This window comes from Pyrgilauda ruficollis, unplaced genomic scaffold (genome assembly GCF_017590135.1).
Source record: "Pyrgilauda ruficollis isolate IOZ18807 unplaced genomic scaffold, ASM1759013v1 scaffold86, whole genome shotgun sequence".
NCBI classification, from domain to species: Eukaryota; Metazoa; Chordata; class Aves; order Passeriformes; family Passeridae; genus Pyrgilauda; species Pyrgilauda ruficollis.
This window is the reverse complement of record NW_024530599.1, coordinates 2,753,038-2,776,975: the sequence shown is the minus strand read 5'-3', so window position 1 is coordinate 2,776,975 and position 23,938 is coordinate 2,753,038. Positions and strand designations below refer to the sequence as shown.

The following is a 23,938-nucleotide window of genomic DNA, read 5'->3' as shown; positions in this document are numbered from 1 at the left end:
AACGTGTAGGATTCTTTGGGGAGTGAGTATAGTGCAGCTCACGTTATCATTCCAGCACTTGGTGAAGAAGCCTCTTCATTATCCCCCCCCCCCACACACAGAGATCTCTCCTCCTGAGCTACCTGAAGAGCCAGGAATTGCCTGTCATGCTTTGCTGTCTCAATAGGCACGGATTGTCTATCACACTTCACCACCTTGGGCTGTTACTTCTTTGTGAAACGCAGTGCTCTTCTTTACATTTAGTTCTTATGATACTTTTAAATACCAGAATATAGAGGCTGATACTCCTCAAAAGACACTCAAAACCAGCAGACCTAAGATCCATTTTTTACAGTAATGTAAAATATATACATCACTGAAACTCAGTTTAGCCATCTGGAGTGCAGGAATAATAACATTTACTTTCCCCACAGTAAAATGCTTCTAAGCTAAATTAGCATTAACTATTATTCATCTAAATTCTGCAAAACAGTGACTCATAACCTTAACTTCAAGCATTATTTTTTTAAAAAATGACTAAGTAATTTCATTGAGCAGATAATAAAACTTTTGTCTTTCTTTTCAATTCCTCTATCATTATTTACCAGATGTTAATTTAGCCTATTTACAGAAAAATCAAGTTATTTTTTGGCTCCTCTGTGCTAGAATTAATCAGAAGCAGCATGATACCATGTTTAATTTCAATCACAGCAGCTATCGCTTTACAAATAAATAAAACTTACAAAATTTTTTACTGCTCTTAAATCAGATGCTATTTTTTTTTTTTCTTAAGGAAAACAAAATTTACAATACTGGCTTCTACACAAACTTGTGTTTAATTATGAGAGCACCACAATGTAGGCTTTTGCTCAATACAATCAAAAGGTATAAATAAACTGCATTTTCTTGAAAGAAATAGCAATAGCTGGGTCATCAAGACGTACAGACGGTTAAGAATTAAAATACCCATAAGGAAACACAATCTGGGGAGTAGAGGAAGGAAAAAAAATGATTAAAAGAAATCTATCAACCTTAATGCAAGTGCTATGGAGTGGTACACAGAATTCCTTTTGCAGATCTGGGCCTCACTTATTTCAGTTTCAGTTGGAAAAGCTGGTTATCAATTTTCTAGCTAGATTTCGTGAGAGGACAGCAGAACTGGCCCCATCTGTGAGCCCTTGGCTGGGACACAGTGCTATTTGTTTTCCCAGCCCGTGCAGCAGATTGATGGTGCCAGGGAGACTCCGGGAAGTGGCGCCGGCTCCGCCGCCAAGGGCAGGCAGGGACGGACGGTCACATCCAGAGGATCCTGCACCAAAGGATGAGCAAGTGACAAATCTGCTCTGCCTCCTGCTTCCCCCACCCCTGCCTCACGGGAGGCTGATCTGACCTTCAGCCAGGGAACAGAGAACTTGCCTTCAAAGCTTCAGAGGTGTCCAAGAACACTTTCAGCTCGAGTTTTCTCTGGTTTTAAACCCATTCTGTCAAGGCGAGAGTTAGGGAGACAAACTGCTTTTGTCCTAAGTATCTTGTGCTTAAAGACCTTCCCTGGTGCCCTTTTTCACACCAGCCTGCACAGGGAAGGGTGGCTTTGTACAGACCCAGCCGATCTGCACATCTGTTGGGAGAGTCTGGAGTTAGTGTTCAGTGACCCCAAGCCACACTTTAAGTTACCCAATGCACGGCACTGCAGTAACAAAGGCTCTGAGGAACACTCCTCCTCATAAGAGTACAATTTTATTATTCACGACAAGTATTGGTGGCAATACGTACTAGATTCCTCCAAAATGCTGAATGCTTCAAGATACTGTAAATTTCACAAAAGAAAATAAAACTATTTCCAGTTACTGTCACAGCTGTTTTTTATAAACTTCTCCCCTGCTGCAGAAAAGTTTAGACAGACTATGATAAATGTTCCCTTTCCTGACTTTACTGACGTGCATTTCTAACAAACTTCAGAACAGCACACATGGACAATTTTCAAGAATGGGCCTGGGGTAAAACTCTGTAGAAACACATGAAATAAGCAAGCTAAAAAGTAGGGGAAATATGCTCATCGTTTCTGTCAGCTGATTGTAATATTATTTACTTTTAGTACATCACAAAGTATTATGTGGATATGACTAAAGAGCATCTAGTAGCACACAACAAAAAGCAGGGGAAATAAATCAGTAAAATCTATAGAGAAATCAGTTCAATTTGTACATATTTGTACACAAAAACACAATGAGCAAGCTAGAGACATGTAAAATATAATTCTGTCTACAAATTTGGCCTTTTTGTAATCTGCAGCCCAAACTCTATTATGATCTTGCCATTTCAATCCAGACCTTTGACTTCCACAAAAAGGCTTTAGGGAAAAACTGCTTATATTTAGAAAAAGCTTTGAAAGGTAAAACTACCATAGAATAACATTATCTTTATCTTAGCAGACTAGTCAGAGTTCAAACTGAAATGGCATTTCATGCTCAGCAATAATGTCTCTATTCGTAAATGGCACGTGGGGCATTTATACAACTGAAAACCAGGGATTAATGACTGCAGGAGTCCCAGTGCTTGAGCTGACAGAGGGGATATTTTCATGGAGGTGACACACACAGGTTTCAGAGGCCTCCCCAGCCCAGCGCTGGCACTGATAAATCGCGTGACTTTCTAAAGACTGAGCGCACACTGCACGTTGGCATAAATCACATCTAACAAAGGACACCCCAGCAGAGGGGGCTGGGAAGAAGCCCCACAGTCCTACAGACCCTGCAAGTGAGGAGGGAACATCTAGGATTGGTGTTTTCCTTCAGCCAAGAAAGGACATGACTGGTTTTAAATTTCCAGCCAAAGGAAACAAAGCTTCACCCTTACCTTCCACACAACGGCAAACCTTCCCCTTTCCCTACCAGTACTGTGTGCCTGAGCACTGGAACTGCGACCTGCTGAGGAGTGAGTGCTCAAAAGAGCCAAACTGCTTTCAAAGCCATTCTCCTGCCCTCTGATGAGTGACTCTTTCATCAGAAGATTTTCATGAGCAATGTTACTAAGCCAAGTGAAAGACTGAATTTCTGCTACCTCCAAACTCCCAAATCTTAACATTTGGTGTTTGAGGCCTGTTTTGCCTTGCAAGAAATTATTAAAATCTTTTGTCTCTGAAAACAGAAAGAATTGAGGTCATACAGTAAAACTGAATCTAAAAAAAATTCACAAATTTTGGCTAACAGCATTCACACAGGTGCTTACTGGTGACCTACTCTATTCAGTAATTTACTCACGTGTCAAACCCCTGAACACTGAACTAAAGAAACTGCTTTTTACAGCTATAAAAAATATTGACGATTCCAGAGTCACCACTATACTCAAGAAAAAGCTAGGTGTGCAGTACATGCAGCCATTACCTCTTTTGCAAACTGCTCTGGGATTGTCAGAGTATGCAAGTTGTAGCACTCAGCAGAAACTCTTAATGGAGAGCATTTAAAACAAAATCTGCTGAAAGTATGTAAAGGATAGCTTACAGCTGAAAAATGGAAATATGTTAAGGGAACTGATATTCCTAAGCTTTGGGTCCTGAGCTTTGGTTTGGACCTTTCTATTAGCAAAGGCAAAGATCTCTGCTTAGAATAAGGCTCCATACTCAAAAGATAACAAATAAGATTGATTTTATGAAGGCAACACAAGGCCTTGTGCTGCCCCATCCCTGTGAAATGATTCATCAGTGACCCACACTGGTCCCAGGCAAAGGCACCCACTGGGCAAACTGGAAATCCAAGGTCCCAGCAGCAGAGTTGCCAGAGCAGGGTTTGCAGAACAATCCACAACTTGTAGTTCTTGCTTCTCCTGTGACACTAGGGCCCTGGAAAAAGAGTGCCAGAATGAACCTAGGGACTGCATGGATTGTTCTGGCAGGCTGCACTGCCTGGTGACCTGAACCCTCAGCTGCACTGCACTGGAACTGCTCACGTCAAAACTCCACCACCCTGCTAACAGTAGCTGCTCAAAGGTCTCCTCCTTCAGACCTGAGTTGAAATGCAGGTTGGCATGCTGACAGCTTTGAAATGGTATCCAGGAATTCCAAATTCAATGAAACAGTGAATTCTGTACCAAATATTGGCTTCTCAAACCATGGGCAACATAGGAGTCTTTACATTGAAACACACAGACAAGCAAAGCAGAGAAAACTCCCACTGCTAAGGTACCTGCTGTATATTTGTTACTCCAGGAGTGCCAAAGCAATGTTAAGCAAATTGCACTGTGTTTAAAAGCCTTTTTCTGTTCTAGTTGTTTACAGTTTTCTAATGGTAAATATGGGAAAAAAGATGAATGATTTATGAATGTTCAGTGTAAAAAGTCAAACAACATATTAAAACAATGCTTCATAGCATGGAGAAATGGAGTTAAGCAGACTGCTTTCAGGTTGGTTTTTATAGACAAGAAATGCATAGATTTTTGACAGGAGAAAAAAATTTAAAGATGAAGAGAATGGTGTTAAATGTTGTTAAAACCTTTATTTGGCCTAAAGGAAAAGATAAAACTCATTCTGTCAGATATCTAAGAGAAAAAATCTAAAGAGATGAAAGCCACAGCTTTTTAACTTAAGTAATTCCCCTTTACAAATATTCTCAGATGAGATTGAGTGAAACCCTCCACTGAGCTACATCCTGAAAACAAAACTATTTCCAGTCTCTCTGTTAATATGAAAGTGAGCAGTGCTGGTCAAGTGACAGAAGAACAGTGGAGGAGTAGGATGGATCCTGCTCTTTTCCTGAACATCTCTGAATTCCCTGCTCCCAGGGACAGCAGCCCCTTCCCTTCCTTGCTGCAGGTCTAATGGATGGCACTTGCCCACGGCTGCTCAGGCAATTGCCCTGACCCAGTTGTGCAAGGAAATAACGAGCCCTTCAATTGACTAAGGAGTGTCACAAGGACAGAAGAAAAAATTGGCTCAGGGAGCACATCAGCAGCTGGAGGAGCATCCTCAGGTGGTGCTCAAGGAGAATGTACATTTTAATTTGTAGCCCATTTACTGCAATAGGACAGAAGTTTAGGACATGCCATGGAGGACAAGATGGCAATCCAAGCAACGAAAGGGAAAACAAGTTTTCTGTATTTCTGAGAACAAATAGCTGTCTCTACCACCACATCATTGTTTTACTATTACCAGCTAATACAGCAGCAGACTGAAAGTGCAGCTGCGGTCCACAGAATATTTGGCATTTCTGGCCCAAGTATAATCCCTCAAGTAATGAAAAACCTATTTCTATTTCTGCATCCTCGCTGCTCTTCATACTGAAGAGGCTGCGTCTGTCTCCCATTTATTGAAGCTTATTCTTCATCTAGACAGCCAGAGCTGGTTTGTATTAGAAATTAGGTTTTAAATCACTATTTTTCTATTATTTGTTTTAGGATTTTCAGGAAGCCTCCAGAGGTGCAGAAAAATTCTTCTGGTTGGAAAAGACTAATACCGTTCATGAACCAAGCACCAAATCCCTAAACACTTGTATAAGAACTTTGATGTTTTAAGGTTCAGATTCTGGCCATGAAGACAACATGAAAAGAGTTAAAATTACATGAAAATGTTTTTTAAAAAAAGTCAAACTCCCCCTGCAAGAGTAAGACTAATCAGATCTCTGAGCTTTTTTAATGAGCAGACTCCATTATGGTCTCTCTTTTCTCATGTGGTTGGACTTTTGCATATCAGTGATTAACAGAGTCTCATGATGTAAAAGGGGACGTGTATGAAGAAAGAAACAACAGGTAAAATAAATTTTTGGCTCAATAAATCATATGAGCCTAAATTGCATATCTTTTCTCTTGCTGCCCCCTGCTACCCTGTGGCCAGTTTTAACAAGATTCTCTATTTTCAGGTCCCATCTCTGCACCACATTCTCACTAACATGCACAGGTCTGTCCTTGGAGAAGGCTCAGATGCTAAAGGCACAGTGACCCAGCACCATGAGGTACGTGGGGCTCTGGTGCTCCATTTCCCAGCTCTGGTCATTTTAGTGCGCCTGCTGTGAAATTGCTTCTCTTCTCTTTCAGTCTGAGGTTCTTTTGCATTTTCCACAGACCAGCAAAAATGTCACAAGTTCATATCTACTCTTATATTACCTTGGGATACTTGCTGTGTACTTCTGACATTTTCCTAGCATTCATTAATTTTCTCAGCATATCAAGCACTATTTACCTCTCTTTTAAAGCTTTTAATAACTGAACACAGAAATCCTCTAGTGACAGTATAGTCTGACAGAAGGAGTATCTTCCTTCTGCAAAAGAAAATATTACCCTCACAACTCCAATTCCAACTGTCAGGAGCAAAACCTGAGTTTGTTGACAACCTACCTGCCTTGGATTGAACCAGCTCCCCTGGAATTACAGACAGGTTTCATGGCTTCCATATTTAGGAGGCAACGCTGTAGCAAAAAGATCTCAATTGAGAAATGAAATCTCTTGATGGTTTTCTAGTCGCTGGGAGTACAATTGCACATAATTCCATTTTCTATCTGAAGTTGGGTCCTGAGCAGCAGCAGTGGATCCCTGGCATTCTGCTGCAGCCAGCATGGATGGAGACCTCTGAGCAGCCCCTGCACCCCCAGCTCATCCCTCACCCTCTGGTCCCTGCACTAGAGACCTGCAGCCACCTGCACCTCGCAGAAGGTGGGAAGCCTCTTGCAGGAGAAATAAGTGAATTGAAAGAAGAAGATGCAAATATAAAGAAAATACAAAAGAGCACTGCAGGAATAGTGCACGACACCCAAATTTAAACAAAACAACTGTTAACATGCAGGGATGAGCAGCATCTATGGAACAGACTGTCTGATCTTTCCAAGAGCCTTGTCTACTCCAGGCTGACTCCTGCAAGGCAAGCGAGGTGCCACAGACACAGAGACACCTTGTTATGCAGCACGTGGGGAACCTGCTCTGCCACACTGGCAGCAGCATGTGGAAACATTTTCTGTTCTGTGCTTTTCTCAGAAAGTGTTTAGTAAGAAAAATGTTGGAGGAAATCAGCTGATCAACCAACCAGCAAATTAAAATAAAGCTTGAAATTCAATTAACTGCAGCACTGTTATGCATTATGTATAGTACATTTTAAAAATTAAATATGACACAGAGGGATAAATCTGGACACCCCAGAGAAGAAAACAAACTAAACCTAGAGCATATTTACAGTTTTAGGTAAGGTTATGTAAGATCAACATTAGAGAATGAAATTCCTTTTCCATTAATAAACTGCATTAATACAAATGCTTGCCTTTCCTAGTAATTATTTAGTAATAGCCAAGATAAAGACATTAAGAGTGTTTTATAATCACACAGTGGGGTTCAATACTGATTCTCTCATTATCAAATCTGCTCAACATACAAGTCAAAACATGATTTTTCTAACCATCTACATTCTTCACTTTGGCATTGCAGTCCAAGCTTCAGATGTCAGAAATGATTATGGGAAATTCAGAGTTTGCTGACTATAAAGTATACATGCACCAGTCCAAAAGGGAGCCTCTGCTTTCTATGCACATTGCTCTAATAAATAAAATAATTTTCGGCCTGTCTCTACCCATTCAAAGCAGCCTGTTGGAACCTCCAGGTCATGAAGAAGATAAAGCCACACACAATCTCTGTCCTTGGAGGTCTTCAAGAGCAGAATGGACATAAGAGATGACCCATTTGAAGCAGAAGAGGAATCCAGAGGTCCCTTCCAAAACAAATCATCCTATAACCTTGCAAACCCAAATGTGGAGTGCAAAATTTGTCCCGGGGGTCAGACAGGTTGTCACAGAAGATGTCATTTTTCCTGTTTATAGCTACAAGGCTATCTTCTAAGGAATTAATAACAAGGCACACCATCACACACATTTGGTGTATTAGCTGTTCAAACTGTCTGACCTTGGCAAGTCAATGACTTTATTACTGGACATACAGAATATATATGATGGCTGGGATCTGAGTAGTGACATGAGAAGGCAGGTCAAAGTCTGATGCAAGACTACATAAAATTAAACCCTGAATAAGCAAAAGCTGAAATAAACCTGAAAACTCTTTCTTAAACAGCTTTTAACACACTGTGCTCAATTCATCCCATTATATTATATGGTGAGTAAAGTTTTCTGTGATATGTCATTTCTCTTCCAATTTGTTCAACTTCTTTTGCTCCATAAGTTCCCTACTTTGTTACCCTGTCTTATTATTTTCACAAACTGAATTTAATTCCAATTTTTTATTTTGTCTTCCTTCAAGTTCCTTGAGTATTCCTTGAATATTCTCTTGTCTCTGTAGTACACTTAAGTATTTTTTATTTGTGTGGGGTTTTTTTCATGACATTCATAATGCTGCTTTAAGAGCTACATTAGCCACACTTACAAAATCCATGTCAAATCTTTCAAGACTCTATGAACCCACAGAGCAATAATTCGATTCCTAAAGGCAAATATGTACTGCTATACTTAAATAAATAAAATCCATAAGCATACTGAGTGCAAAACAACACAGTGAGTCAACAAAGAAACAAATAATCAATATAAATGAATCTATAAATGATCAACTGGTATCTCAATCTAAATAATGGCTAACAGAGCAATGCTTCCCTAGGAAGAAATGAGACATTTTACAGTGGTATTGAACATTGACTTTTCAGAGAGAATGACCACAGGTTTATTTGACAGGTATCTCTGACTTGGCATTATGTTAGCAAAATTTAATCTTCAATATCCCTTATGCTTACCCTTTCCCTGAAAAATGGCCTCATCTCAGTTTGTTGGGCTGGGTTATAAAGCATGTCTCACTAAAATATCTCAACATTTTTTCATCATTTGCCCCCCGGCTTCCTGCAAGTCTCATTCTGCATCTACTTATCTCTGCTATCTCTTTGCCCTGACAAAGCTGTGATTATGGGATTAAACCCCGGACCACTAAAACATTCCTAATATTAGGTATTTGCACTGATCAAAGTGAGAATAGGCTCTGTCACACAGCCATCATGAAATCCAGCATATTTTCTAGGTTGTGCATGGGAAGATGGCAAGGGCACGTGAAGTACAACCTGTACTTCACAACTGAGAGACAAAAGAGAAGGCACCTCTGAGGAAGCCATTCTTGCAGCTATGATTCAAAACCCCAACATTTCTGTTATATAAATAGACTGTACTAATAAATGACTAATTGTAAACAGCATCTCTCTGTAGTGTCTGGGTTGGCCATTTCTTTCCTGTCACATCACACTGCTCCTTTCTGTGGCACTAACCTTGGCCAAGCAATGTTCTGAGCAGTGCAGGCACAGCCAGGACAGCAAGCACTGATGAGGCAGTTGTGTTTCTTTACTCAAGTTGAAAGCAATATATTTTAACAGCTCCTGGGGAGCACTACCAGCATGTGTGAAAAACCTTTCCTCAGACCCATCCTAGATTGTGCTGTGCAATTTGCATTAACAACCCAACACGTGCCCTGAAAACACAACTCCAGTAACACATGGAAGAAAACATTCTGTGATCCTCTCTGTCCCCTGTCTCCTGCCAAGGCTTCAGAGTATGTTCAGTCTGGTAGCTGAGCAAGAAAGGTTTTCAACTGCAAGAGCTGAACTGAGCACATGACAGCACTGTGGGAGTCATGGGAACATTGGTCTCACTCCAGTTCCAAGTGCTGAGTTTCACGGTATGAAAATGTCCCACAGGAATAGAACTGCCCCGGCTGTGAGCCTGCCCCTCCACACTGAAATCCTCCTCCTTTCCTTCTCCCCGAGATCTCTGCTAGGCAAAACAATAGTACATTGGCTTTTCCTGGAACAGATCTGTGGATCAAGCTTTGGCTTTTGACTCAGGAAAAGCCCAGGAAAACTATACCCAAGGAATTTCATGTCAGAGTCCTCCTGTTCTTTGTGACATGAAGCACAAAGTGCAGCTGGAGCAGTTTGTCTCCAGGAGAAGTGTCTTGGTAACATAATGAATCTCACACCTTTGGACTGTGGAATAGGGAAGGGACACTTGCTAGGCTAAAAAGCCACACCTGAATTTCCTGGACACAGGCACCAAAATTCCCAATCCTAGCATCTATTTTTTTAATGGAATGAAGCCAGATGCTTTTTCCTAAAACTCCTCAGAGGTAGCATCAGACAAGCTCATTGAGCTACTACCACGCTTTTCTCACTCAGATTGACTGATAGCAGTCAATAAGAATCACTGAATGTGTGACATTTAAAATATGACAGGCATATTCTAAAATTTAATTATTGCCCCTAACTGACACCTATTTTCAATGCAAATTTAAGAACAGAACCTTCTGTCATCAGCTAATCTTGCAAGATGCAGCATTCCCTTGGTTTACATTGATTTCAAGTGAATCTGATCACAGTGATTGGCAGCCAGATGCCCTCTGCCTCTCAGAGGTTCCAGCTTTGCATGATTTTCCCTTTTCCAGTCTTGCTTTCCAAAATGTCTAGCAAGTTTGATTTCAGTGAAGTCTGGACAAGACAAAGGCTGTGGTTTTCTGACTGCACAAGTAATAAACAAATGCAAGATAAAAAAATCAAATGAAATGGAAGCTCCTGATTGTAAAGTACAACTCAGAGGGAAAAAAAAATTAGTGGGTACATTAGACAGGCACTTCAGCAACCTATTTTAGTGACTGGTCATCTGTGGAATCAGAGTCAAAAAGACAACCTGACAGGAGTAGAAGAACTTACAAACATGAATGAACAACAAACTTCATCCAAGCACTTACATGAGCAAAAAACGGACTGGGAAGAAATGTGGGAATGAAGGATAAAATTTTTATGCAAACTGTACCATGTACAGATATTTGATCCAAAGATGAGACTTCTACTTCCAAGTCAGAAATCCTTCTAGATTTTTTTGTCTGACTCTCATAGAAACAAAGGAATACTTCTGTGGTACAAACAGAAAAACTATATAAATTAACCATTTATTTCAATGTATTTTTTGGTCTGTGAATAGCTATTTTTCAGGTTCTTATTTCAAATTCTAAAAGAAGGACATTTTCATTTGCTTAATTAACTGCCAGACCCTTTGGCAATTCAGTCCTTTCAGTGGCACTGAAGTGAATATATTATTTCAAGTTTATGCAGAAACCTGAAATTTATCTTAAACCTCATGTGTCTTTAAGGTCAAATAACACTGAGGAATAAATGACTAATAATGCTTTCATGTCCAACATAGGCACTGAGGGTGTGGTGCAAGAATGCTGCTCTCATGGTCTATGTAATTTTTCTTTTATTTTTCTTGTATCTTCTTGCATATGATAGCAGAAAAAATATCATCAATATCTATAAGTGTCAGTGTGAGTATCAAGACACCATTTTCAAGTGAAACATCTTTAAACCCATCACAGCTTTTAATTTCCACAGGAAATAACAGTTCAGGTTTTTGGGTTTTTCCCCCCACAGGAAAGTCTAAATATTTAAATTACCATATTTTTAATGTACTGACATGTTGATGGTCAGATGTTCTTTGATGCTCAAAGATAGATTGGCAGAAATCAGAGCAGCATAGGGGCTTACAAAAATGTGGTATTTATGTTTGGCAGCAATTACTTTGTGAAAAATACAAGGTGACTCTTTTTACCCTCCTTCTTTCTTCTTTTTTATATTTTTCTCCTCCAACTTTGGCATGAATCAAAAGAGCTAAAAACTAATTTAACATGACAAATGCTTTCATCACTCCCTTAACCTCTGAAGTGAACACTCTGACAAAGACAATATGTGTGGTATATGCTTTCCTTTTGACACTTTATAAATTACTTTCTTGTAACTGGGTTTTACCACCAGCCCAATATCTTCAGGATGTCCTAATTTGAATGGCTGGTTCTACATTCTTCATATGTCACCCCTGGATAACAGGAATAACTCCTGGGCTTTCTGAAATGGCACAAGTCTCAGAGAGGACTGTGGGACAATTTCATTTCCATCCTGCATGCTGGAGTTTACCAGAAGGTTGTGCAATACTAGCAACTACTACTCTGCATTTTGTTCACATCTGGCTATTGAGGAAACAGGGAGCAGTCACAAACCTGGCTTTAAATGTGCAGCCAGCCTGGTGTATGCCATGTAATGGAAAAGTTAATTGAAGTGCCTTTTTCCCTATCCTCTATTAATAAAAATAGTACAACAATTGGCCATAGGAACATCTTAAAGTGCTCTTTCATACACCCCATCTGCACTTTTTCCCTCTGTCTAGTTCTTTAACAAGAAGACCAAAAGTCACCTGAGTTATTTTCAACCTGGTGAATTTGATCTGTGTTAAAGTCTCTGCAGAAACCCTGCCAATGTCAAGGAATTCAGGCATAGACCATTTTGTCTAAGAGGGAAAATGTCTGCACACAGAACCAAGCCTATTCTGCACAAACAGGTGCCCTGGACCACTGCAGACCTGCAGAACTTTTTCCCAGACATCAGTCAGGGTAGTTTGCAGAGGAAGATTTAGAAAATTTCAGATAACAGTGGTACTGACTGGCCTAAAAAGGAAGAGTCTATCTAAATAGCCAGACTTTGATGACATATTATGATATAAACCATCAATCTATATGTATCTTAAAAAAGAAAATAAAACCCTAAGTTACCTTCTAACAAGGCACATTGCCATTATTTTGACAAATGTTTAACTTAAAATCCCAGTAGTATCTTTATTTAACATCAATTATGTAGTGTGGCAAAAAGTTCCAAAGGTTATTTATGCACTATGAATTTATTTTTAGGGCGTTAAACATGCTGCCTTTTCATTTCATTCATTGTATTTTTAGTTGTGTGTTGGAGAAAAGGCAGTAGGAATGCCTAATAATTTTTAAAATAATTTTTCTTTTCCATCAGTTATCATTTTTTTTTTATTCTCTCTTTAAATCACCCTCATTATATTTTTTTTCATGGCAGCTATAATATTTTGTAGTCTCAAAGTCCTATGTTTAAACCTGTAGACATAATTTTTCCAGTGATCCACCCATATAAATTCTCCCATCCCTTTTATGATAGGACAATTCATTTAGAAATCCTGAAGAGTATGAGAACTTCAAAGCACTCTTTCAATGTAATTTACCCCATATTTGCCATCGCTGCCTTTTGCATTTTGCATTTGCAAGAGTCTTGACCAGCACTGATACAATCACATTCGCACAGTCCAGATACCCTGACAAACCTAAGGAACAGAACCATTGGCTGCAAACTTGATGACTTTTCCCATAATTCTTACTTTTAGCTAATGTAACTCCAGTGATGGAACCTCTGCTATCGTAGAGAGCAAGAAATTTTCTTTGTGGACATGTAAGGCAGAAATACAATAGCAGCACCTTCAAAGCCTTTCCTTTTTTCAAATCAGGAGATGATTTAGCACCTTAAGTCACACTGTTGGAGGACAGCAAGGGTTAGTTTATAGCTGATGTTCTTACTCCTGCTCTTTGTCAAGTGCAATGAATTGTATGATTTTTTGCTGAGAGTGAAGGAATTAATTTTATAAATGGCCTACCAAAAGCACTTCACTTTTACCTTTCTTTTCTTCTCAAGCATCTAAGGCTGCACCACTGCTTTTTTGTTTTTCCTTTTCTCTCTCTTCCATCACTCTAAATTATGATCATGGTGGATCTATCAAGTTTATTCATAGGATTAATTTAAGCTATTTTCTGGCTGTGACATATACTTATTCTTTCCTGTGTATGGCACAAAGCTTGTCAGGTAACTTCTCATTATTTAAACCTTGAGCTAACACTCTCTCCTAAACCCTGCTTTGTTGTGTTCACTACCAGCTCTATTGTGCTCATCATTCTTTCAGCTGGAAAGAAGACCTCAAAAACTTCTGTCAAGATGGATCAGTTATGTCGTTACTTGAAATGATAGATCATTCATCAATTATTAAGAGTCAATACATTGCCTTACATTCTCTCGTCTTAAAAATTAAAGTGTAAAAAGCAATAACCACGTTGCAAAGCTTTGCTTAATATTACAGTAACCTAAATACCAAGGAAAAACCAGATTTCATAATCCATCACTTCAAAGTTATGCACATGATTAAAATGTTCAACTTACAGTATATCATTTCCCATGTGCATAATCACTCTAACAGGGAGCTGCTGTATGATAACTGTCAACTTCAATGAGTTATGTGCTTTCCAATCTTTTCATTTATACACCAATCTAAGCTTGTTATTCTTCTGAGGCTTTCTACAGGGGCAATGCAGAAAGATGGTTAGATCTGTAGCACTCAGTGTGCTGGGATGTAGGTCTGGACTAAACAGACAGCAGGAATAGGCAGCCAGTTCTCTCCTACCATTGTATAAATTAATCACATGTGGAAGCTCATTAGTATGAAGAATGGGTTTTTCTTAGAAAACGGAGTCTATCCTGAAGAGTCAGGTTATATAGGATCAAAAAAAAAAAAAAAAGAAAAATAAAAAAGAATGAAAATTCAGCACATCTTTATAGATCTTTTGAGTGCTATATGTGAGAATAGTTTCAGAGATGAAATAAATCCCACAAAGAATAGGTCTGGAAAGTATTAACAGAAAATATTCTCAAGCTACCATAATTTTGCCATTTACTCAGAGACCCTAAGAGTGTGCAACACTTCAATGTCATCAGCATATTGTTAAAGGCACTTTAAAAGGTACAAAATACACTGGTAGTTTGTGCAGATGCCTAAAAAACCCTCTACAACAACAGAGAACGAGAGGGGACCAGAAAAGGGGGAGGAAGTCAGAAATTAATTAAATTTAAAAAGACAAAATCTCAGCATCATGTTAAAAACATCTCAAAAAACTACAGAAAGGATCAGAACAATGTGGTCACTATTAATATATGAATCATGGAAATAAACACAACATTCAGAGTTTCTATATTTTTCTTTACAAAATGCTAAGGATGAGTGGAATATGGAAAATAACTGCATGCAAAATGGAACCATCTAATGATTCAAATTTAACACCACCAGGATTTAGGTACACAGACCAAAACAGACTGAGAACCAGTAATCAAAATAATTTTGGTTTTTTTATCTAAAGGCAGAATGTGATGGTAATATTTGAATTCAAATGCCACTGGCTTCTGTTACTTATATGAATTCACTACCTATCACTTTTTTTTTTCTAAATACTTTTTAAACATATGGCATTACACCAAAAAGTCATTACATCCCTCTGTTTGGACCATTTATGAGATGTGCGTATCTGACACCTAAAGTTAACACTGCACGTTAAGAATCCTGAATCAATTTCTTGCTTCCACTGCTCTTACGACAGTGAACGTGACTTGAACATTTTATTTTTCCTCATTAATCAGTATAAGGAATAATAATATTCTTTGCTTACTACGAACATGCATTTTTGAAACACATTGGCCATCCTTTCATCTGCTGAACTTTTATTTTGTGATGCAGCCATGTGATCTGAGAGAGGAAACACAGCCTTACCTATGAAATACGCTAGCAAGATGGCAAGCAGGACTGCAGCAGCAATTGCAGATAAAGCAGCACATTTCCAGCTACAGTACTTGGAGGGCTTTTTCAGCTTGAATGCATTCCTGGAGAATGTATTTCTAGGTAACAGTCTGGGAGGTGGAGTGTAAACTGTTCCTGAGGTCAGCGGGTAACCAGGGGAAGAACTGCTGAACAGCGGAGTAGTTCCAGAAGATGTCTTAAACAAGAAATGCCTGAAAAACATAAAATGGAACAGAGTTTAAAATGGCAAGTCCTGTAGTTAAGAGAGAACATCTCCTGCTCCTATACCATTCCAGCTGCCACAGCCTGGTAAATTCAACCAAAAAGGATTTTGTGGGAAGAAATAGGGAAATGAAAATTCTCCTTTTTTTTTGCTACCAGATCTTAACAACTGGCACTAAAATACAGTGTCAGGATATCTTTCTTAATCTTTCCTGTAACTAGATGCAACTTGACCACATACTAGCTAAAACACCAGCACAACCCATGAAGTGTCTGGGAGTTCCCTGTGGAATCCATCACTCAAAAAATGTTCTAAGGAAACCACACTCTGAGTCTCATTTACATTCTTGGCAAAAGCTCCCAGCAAAACCACTAAGAACATACTGAGCAAAACCCATAGTCCTATAGGAGAAGATATTGCCAGAATTAGAATGAACCATGATTTTGTGGTTTAACAGTACATAGGTTTGGTTTGAACAGCTAAGACAATTACCAACACCACATGACTCAGCAGATAAACCCAGGATTTCAACTACCCATACACTGGTTAAGAAGAAAATAAGAGAACACACTCTAATGAATCTCAGAAAATGCTGTCAACACATTCCAGACAGAGGAAATGGAGAAAGCAAACTGGAAGGCTGGTTTCTTTACATTAACTTCTCTCAGTCAGAAAGAACTGACTACAAACACGTTCCCAGTAAACAACAAAAAGAGAAGCACAGAATAAAGGCTGTGGTCTCACAGAAAGTCACTGGGTTTAAGACAGAGAGCTCTGAAGACTTGCTCCATACCCTCTCCCTTCACAGCTCTGAAAAACAAGTGCTTCTTGGAATCAAACAGAATGAAGACACTGAGTAATCTCCAAAATCAAAATCACAGCCTAAAATAACCCAGGTCTTGCTTCCAATGTAAAATATGTTTAACATTTTTATTCAGATACAATCCAGTATGTCACTCTCAAACCACCTGTTAGAGCTTTAAAATCCATGTCACTCACTGACAACAACAATTTGGAAGTTGGAGGCTGAAATGTGTTTCCCAAGTATGTTTTCCAGCCCACCATGATGAATGTGCCTACTGTAAAGCCTAGATTAGTGCATACCTATTCTACAGAATAGCAGGAGTGATTTTAAAGGCATTTTTTGAAACATTTGTTTTGAAATAAAACCCAGAGCATAAGAGATTGCACAGAAATTGCATACAGTTAAAATACAGTAAAAGGAAGGCTGGCTAGGCTCCCCAGATTTCTGATTAAATATTTCTGTTTGAAGAAAAACTCTGAAAATATGTTTTTGGGGTTTTTTTAAATAAATCAATTATAAACTCTATTAATGAACATGAAAAATCACTTTGAAATTGCCTTTGTTATTGATTTTTATATTCCAAGTGGCCTTGTACATCCCTTTCAACAGTGACCAAAATCTAGAATGTTGTAGAAAATAGACAAAAACAGTGGCAGTATCTATCCACTGTCATAACCTTTTCTTTGTGCTTTGGAGGCTTCAGATAGGCAGTCAAACTCAAACAGGTTAATTCTAACCAGTTACTTCATAGAAACATTGGGGGTTTTTAACAAATAAAACCACTCTTCTTTTTTTCTTTATTAGTGAGGGACATTAGAGGTTAGAAAACTTTTCTGCACATCATAGGTGATCTATGAGAAAAAGCAATAAAGGTAAATGCTAAAAAACTTTCCTTTAAAATTACTAGCCTTTTAAATTATAAAAAAAAACCTTTCAGCTACAAGAAAGCAAGAAATAATGAAAGTCTGATGTCTTGAATCCTTCATTTTAAATGGTGCTTTACTTTGCAACAGTTCAATTAAAGTAACTGATGGGAAAAAGATGTTGTGGGGCTGGTTGTGTCACACCACGTCTATTGACTCTTCTGCTCCTTCTGTCTGGGTAGGACCTGATGAATTTGTCAGCAGAAGCAGGTTTGGTCCTTCCTAGCTGCTCTCCAGTGCTGGGAGCACAAGGGCACTTCCATGGTTGGATCCAGGGACTGAAATGACACGGAGCATGAGGACCAAGGGGGGCAGCAGGAAGACAGACCCAGTGCGACAAAGGCAGGCAGGAGAGCTCCTCTCTCATCCAGGCCATCTCTGCCTCAGCCCAGAACCCCTTCTCCTCCTGAATCCTCAGGGCAGGAATGACCCTCTGAGGTTTGGACAGACAGTTCTTACCCTTTCCCTGCCCAAAAGCAGATCTTTCACAACCAAACTCGAAATTACAGTCCTTGGAACTGTCTTTATCTGAAATGCCTTTAAACCCAGGAATTTTATGTCCTCTTCAGCTGAGAAGGTAGCTACAGCACCAACAGAAATTTTAATATAAAGCATTGTTAAAGTAAACTCAGATATATAATGAAACTCTGCTCCCATTAAAATTGAATTAATGAATATCCAGATATGCTTTAATAGAACATGTCAATCATATCCTGTGGCATGTGAGAAGACAAAAAAAGTAGAACAAAAAAGCAGCTCTACTGTGATCCACTTTGAGATACATAAAGTATATAAAGAAAACCAAAACACTTATCCATGCAAACAGGATCTCTATGATATTGTTAAAACTAATCAGGACTTGGTAGAAGCAAAAAAAAGGTGACTGAAAAGGAGAAGATGTCATTCTCAAAGCAAAAAAGAAAGAATGTCATTGGATAAGCCCTGAATTTTGTCACATTTTGTCCTACCCAGGCATTTCAAAAGCTGAAAGTTAATTGTCTCAATATGAGGGCACCTGACAAAGTGGCAGCTATCAGAAGACATCACACCACCTGAAAGTATATAAGTTCTGCCTTTGAAAGTTAAAAAAGAAATCTAACTGAAGATGTATTAAATATCCCCCAAGACACTTTGGAAAACTGGAACTGCATTCCAAAGCTGGGGGCCAGGTTAGCAGATGTACCTTGAATCACAGCAAAGCACACCACAAAGACTGGGAACATAATGGACAAAACACTTGGACCCCCAGAGTTTTAAATCCAGATTCAGCTAGTAATGGAAATAAATTGACTTGTCTCAACTCTATCCCTAAACCCAATGATCTATAGCCATATTTTTATGTGAGATTTGACATGCTCTGGTACAACCAATTGTCTGTGGGCTGAAGCTGCACAGAGAGAACATGAGCATTTATCAACATTAATTACAGCCTCACAGTGGTAAGGCTGGGAGCATTTTACAATGCCTGCTTATGAAAAGAAATGATCTGATTTGTACCAGTTCACTTAATTTCAAATACACTGTATATAAGAATTAAAAAATTGTATTCTCTGTCTTACCTGTTCACCTATCAAACAAATTAAGAAAAACACATTTTCTACCTCACAATTAAGCATTAGCAATTTGAATCAGACCAGGACTGATTTTCTGTTTTGAAAACATGGGAGTAAATTTGCTAAGTCTCAGCCCAGTCTCCCAAATTTCTGTGGATCAGTAAGACAACTCCACCCTGAAAAATTCACAAAATATGGTTGCCAGCCTAGGATGATTCTATTATTTCAGTGACCTTGAAAAAGCTGTGGAAGGAGCTTGGGTGCTGCCCACAGAACAGGAGTTAACCCTGCAGTGCTGCCCTTTTAAATTATGCTCTGGCTGCAGGATTCAGGATTCTCCAGGATTCAGGATTCTCCCCTCTGTTTCCAGCACTGCTGCTGTGGGGTCACACCAGGGCACCTGGAAGGTGACATCTGGGAAAGCTGAGCTTGCCAGGGGACATTTGAGCACTGTTCTGTGCACTAATGGCAAAAGTTATATTTTGCTTTCTTCATTAATTCAGAGCTCTCCCTAGCATGTGCTTTCCCACAGGTCAAAAGGACCTCTGGTGTTCAGGGAATAGTGGTCTGACAGAGACTGTATTAACTTCCATATTCTTTGAGAGAACAATCAGCTTTTCCCCCCCTCCCTTCTGGACCAATTGTCATGACAGCACACTGCAAGAATGAGTGGAGGAAAAAAAAATTGGTTTTGCAATGAAAACGTGTAATAGAAGGGAAGAAAAAGACATTTTCTAACATAAATTGCTTTTTTCCCTCCTCATACTGTCCTAAACTTATTCTGTATGAAGAAAGAAAAAAAAAGGCATACAGAGAATTGTAATCCTTAAATTGTCTTTTTTATATTTTACAGGGTTTTTAATAGTAATTAATAAATAGAAAAGCTACAGGTCAAGAGAATAGCAACAGCTCAATTTTGTTTTTCTAGGACTTAAAAATATCTTCAAGCTGTGGCAAAATCACATCTGTCTATAATTTTATTGGACATTTATTCTTAGCAGAAAACAATGGGATATAGAACATAAAACACTGGCTTTCATTGTGATTAAAGAAAAAAAAGAAAAAACCTTCTGCAGTTTTCAAAGTCTTCCAAAAAACTAGCCATGAGTCATTTTATGTCAGTGGAAGCCTCAAAGTGGCTGTCAAATTCAGACAGTGAAGTTTTATGGAACATTTCTGACTTCCAAACAAAAAGAAACCAAGTCTGAGGGAAAATGTGAGCTGTTCTTATGCCTGTTATGAAAAAATGAACTCTGAGTGGTAGACTAGTGCAAGCCTTGGTTACCTGTGCCCCAGTCTTTCCCCAAATCAGATTTATTTGTATGTTCTCTCAGTTTTTTGCAGAAAACATGGGACCATCAGCCACGTTTCCACATCTCAGGGTTGATGTGCTAAAACTGCACAGAAGATTCTACCCTTTGGAGTGCCTAGAACTCTAAAGCCAGCAATAAAGCCTAACAAGTGTTATCTATTTGTGTTTAAATTGTACAGTTACAAGAAATTGTCTCAATCATGTCAAATCCACAGACCAAACTCAGCAAGACAGATTTTTCAGTGCAAAGCTATTTCAAATACACACGTACATAAACCCACTGGCCATTGTACACACCTGTGTGTTGTGCACCCCCACACCCAAATAAATGCCTGTGGAAACACAGGACAGTCCTCACGACACTATTTCAGTGATTTTCAGCCTGCTGCAGATACTGATGCAAGAACTAAGGACACTGAGCAGTAATTGAGGATGAGCAGCTCACACTTGTACCCACTGCCACCTCCTGATCCTTGCAGCAGCCCCCAGCAGCCAGAGCAGCTCCAGCTCCTCAGCTCCTGAAAGGCTGCTGATTCCTTAAGGCTGGGCTCTCCACATCCCCAGGCAAAGTGTTCTAAAGACTGCAGAGAGCAGAGCAGTGTCACAGAGGCTGCTGCCAGCACCCTCTAACAGAGACACAGCTGGACATGTGAAGCACAGTAACTGAACACTGCCTGACAGCTGGGCAGGGCGCTGTACAGAGAGGCAGGTGCCAACCTTTGGGCACCTTGATCTGTCATATTATGAGCAGAACCAAGCAGGCATCACTCACAAAGGCACCGAGCAGAACACCTGCGCTGCGTGACAGCTCTGTGCTGGACACCTCTCCACAGGACACCTGCTCTTCATCTGCAAGCTGAGATCCTCTTGGCTACACCTTCATAACCTTCTCTCTGCCTAATCCCACTGTGAGCTGACCCCTGGAGCGTTCTCTGGGGGCTCTCACCACGTGCTCCCAGCTCTGGTTTGTCCCCATAGCACTGCCCTGTCCCAGGATGCTCAGAGGCTGCTGAGCTGTGACACTGCAGAGGCTGGAGAAAGGTGAGGTGGAAAATACAGAGAGATATATCTATGTGAAATATATAGACTGCTGAGCTGGGGATCACAAGCAGCTCGAGAGTTTGAGATGGAGAACACCAACCTGGAAAGGCATAAAATCTAGAAGGGGAACATGCACATGGCAGCTCAGCAGCTCCAGGGAGCTACAGGGTCCACACATCACCTTCCTGACTGGTGGCTCTGTGGTCAAAAAGATTCCAGGTACTCAGCAAGAGGTGTGAGCCCACCCACTCAGCCAATCTGCTTGAATCCTACTCAGCTTTTGTGGGAGTTAGCCAGCTTTGCCCTTTAAATGTATGAATCTCCTTCTTGCACGACTGTTTATTCCCCAGGAACAGAGCAATCAAACTGCTGGTTAATGCCTAGTAAAGAGTAACAGGCACAGCTACAGACACAAACACAAACAATCAGGGTCTTTGCATATGTATGTGCATGAAAGTCTAGCAGGATCAGTCAGCAGATCCAGGAACATTTAGGCAGCTCTCAATCAACTGAACTGTAGGAACTTTCTCTTCTCAAGCAGAAAACCTTGTCTTTTTTTTGCCACAGGGTTCTGAGTAGTTGCTGCCTAGTGCCAAGTGATGAAGTGCAATAATGCCTCCATTTGTTATTCCAGTGGTGAGGATTATGATAACAGTGTTTTGCATTTCAATGGGTCCATGCAGTTTTAACTTTCTACATCAATTAATGAACATAATTTCAAAACACTTCTATTTTAAAAGGCATACATGTAAGCTCTCCACTATCTCTTAATTCAACTACTCACTTAACAAGAAAAAAAGAAAAAGTACTAACAGTGCTACTTCCATTCTGTAAGTCATAGACCGGAATAATAAAACTCAGAGAAATTTATCAGTCTACACATAAACTTAAATAAAAAGGAACCACAATCACATAATTCTAGACTTTTTTTCATAAAGACCCTAAACATGCCTGTCTATTCCTGTGCAGTCACTCATGCTGCCTGCTCACTCTGCACAACCCAGAAGTTAAAAATGCAAACGACAAGATCATGAAAACATGCAATTATCTGCAATCAGTAAAAACTTCTTTGAGCTTATGTGTGCGTGAGTGGGAGTACATCTAGATCGATTTTCTGAATCATCATTATGTATCCTGCTTTTGCAGTGTTTCCCTTCCCCCTTTTCTCCCTCCTATTCAAGCCTGTATTTGTTATGAAAATGATACTCCAGTAGCCTGCTAAAAATGACCTTTTTACAGTGCTTTTGGAATCCTCCAAGTACATGGCCCAAATGTGTTTAAAGTCCTTGGGGATGCTTTTGACTGTGCTTTCCTTGACTCTTTAAAATGCTTTTGATTTTTAGACAGGTCCAAAATCCATTTATGCAGATTCCAATTATTTGTAAAGTCCCCACAACCTTTCTGCAACCTTCACATGCAGGAACAAGAGAATGAAGGAGTCAGTTCTTGCCCCAGCCTTCAGTCTCAGAGGAAGAACCTGCTCTAGTATATGAACCTGTAGCTGCAAATAAATGGTAAGAGAAAGGCACAAAAGACAAAGCAAAATTAGAGTGAGGACTTGTTTCACTGTTCTAAGTAGTTGTTTGTTATGCCCAATATATCCTAGGAAATCACATTAACAAAAGGAAAGGAAATTTTGTTTCACTGTTCTGTTCCAGAACATTTTGCATCATGTACAAAGATATCAAAATATTGAGACATCATTGAAAATAGGCAGACAATTGCAGAGAGCAGTTGTAGCTTGGAGCTTCAACACAATCAGGAACTTCAAGTTTACATATTCAGCTCAGAAGTTCTGCAGCTGATCTTGACACCCCAACGTGGTACAAAATGTGAACGTGGTATTAAGGACATTTCAGATGTTTAATTTCTTTCTTAAAAAAAATTCATATTGTTTTCCCCCACTGTTAAATCCCTCTCCTCATGTGCCCTGTTCTCGGCTTTTTGCCCTGACTGCCGTAGGCTGTGCACAGGCTCAGTGCCATTCCTGCACTGGGTGCAGATGTTTCCCAGCTGTGGTACCCCACAACTCTGAGGTCAGGCACTGCATGGTGCTCACTGGGATACAGCTCACGTTGCTGCTCCATCCTCTGTGCTCTCATCGCTGTCCTCAGGCTCACCCTGAGTGACTGGGCTGGAATCAGACTGGCAAAGTAACAAATGAGGCTGGAACCCCAGGAAAAGGCAAATATTTTGAAGAATTATTTTAAGGTTCACAGCAATTCTTTTTAGGTTAAATTTTCAGATTTCTCAATCTTTAAACTGAGCTTTGCACAAATCACCTCAGATTTGGACCATTGGTCTTATACTACAGCCCACAAAATCTAAAAAAAACTTCTCAATCTTTAAACTGAGCTTTGCACAAATCACCTCAGATTTGGAAATCTAAAAAATCTAAAAAAAAACCTATTTCATCATCACCAGAAGGGTGGCCACCATCCTTTCTCCTGAAACACAGAAGAAACATTAGGATATTACAGCATTCCTTAAAGCCTAGCATCACATCCTTGTGAGCAAGCACAAAGAAATTACAGACATAGATATAAAATTATCTTTGCAACTGAAAGATTTGGACTGAAAATATTTCAAATTATGAGACTAATTATGAGAACTGAAGAATAAGAGTAATTTCTATTTAATTCTACCCTTTTTTCCTCCTGAATTAAGTATTATTAGTTGTAATGGTAACAAT

The 23,938-nt window shown here is 39.5% G+C and overlaps 1 protein-coding gene across 4 annotated transcripts in view; it reads right to left on the bottom strand.

Moving 5' to 3' along the window:
• The window catches only part of TENM2 (teneurin transmembrane protein 2), a 479,299-nt gene that overhangs the window by 144,873 nt on the left and 310,488 nt on the right, over positions 1-23,938 (bottom strand). For all 4 annotated transcript variants that reach the window (XM_041488023.1, XM_041488020.1, XM_041488021.1 and 1 more), the window contains one exon: positions 15,363-15,601. In XM_041488023.1, the coding sequence (XP_041343957.1) occupies positions 15,363-15,601 (239 nt within the window). The remainder of the gene's footprint in view (positions 1-15,362; positions 15,602-23,938) is intronic.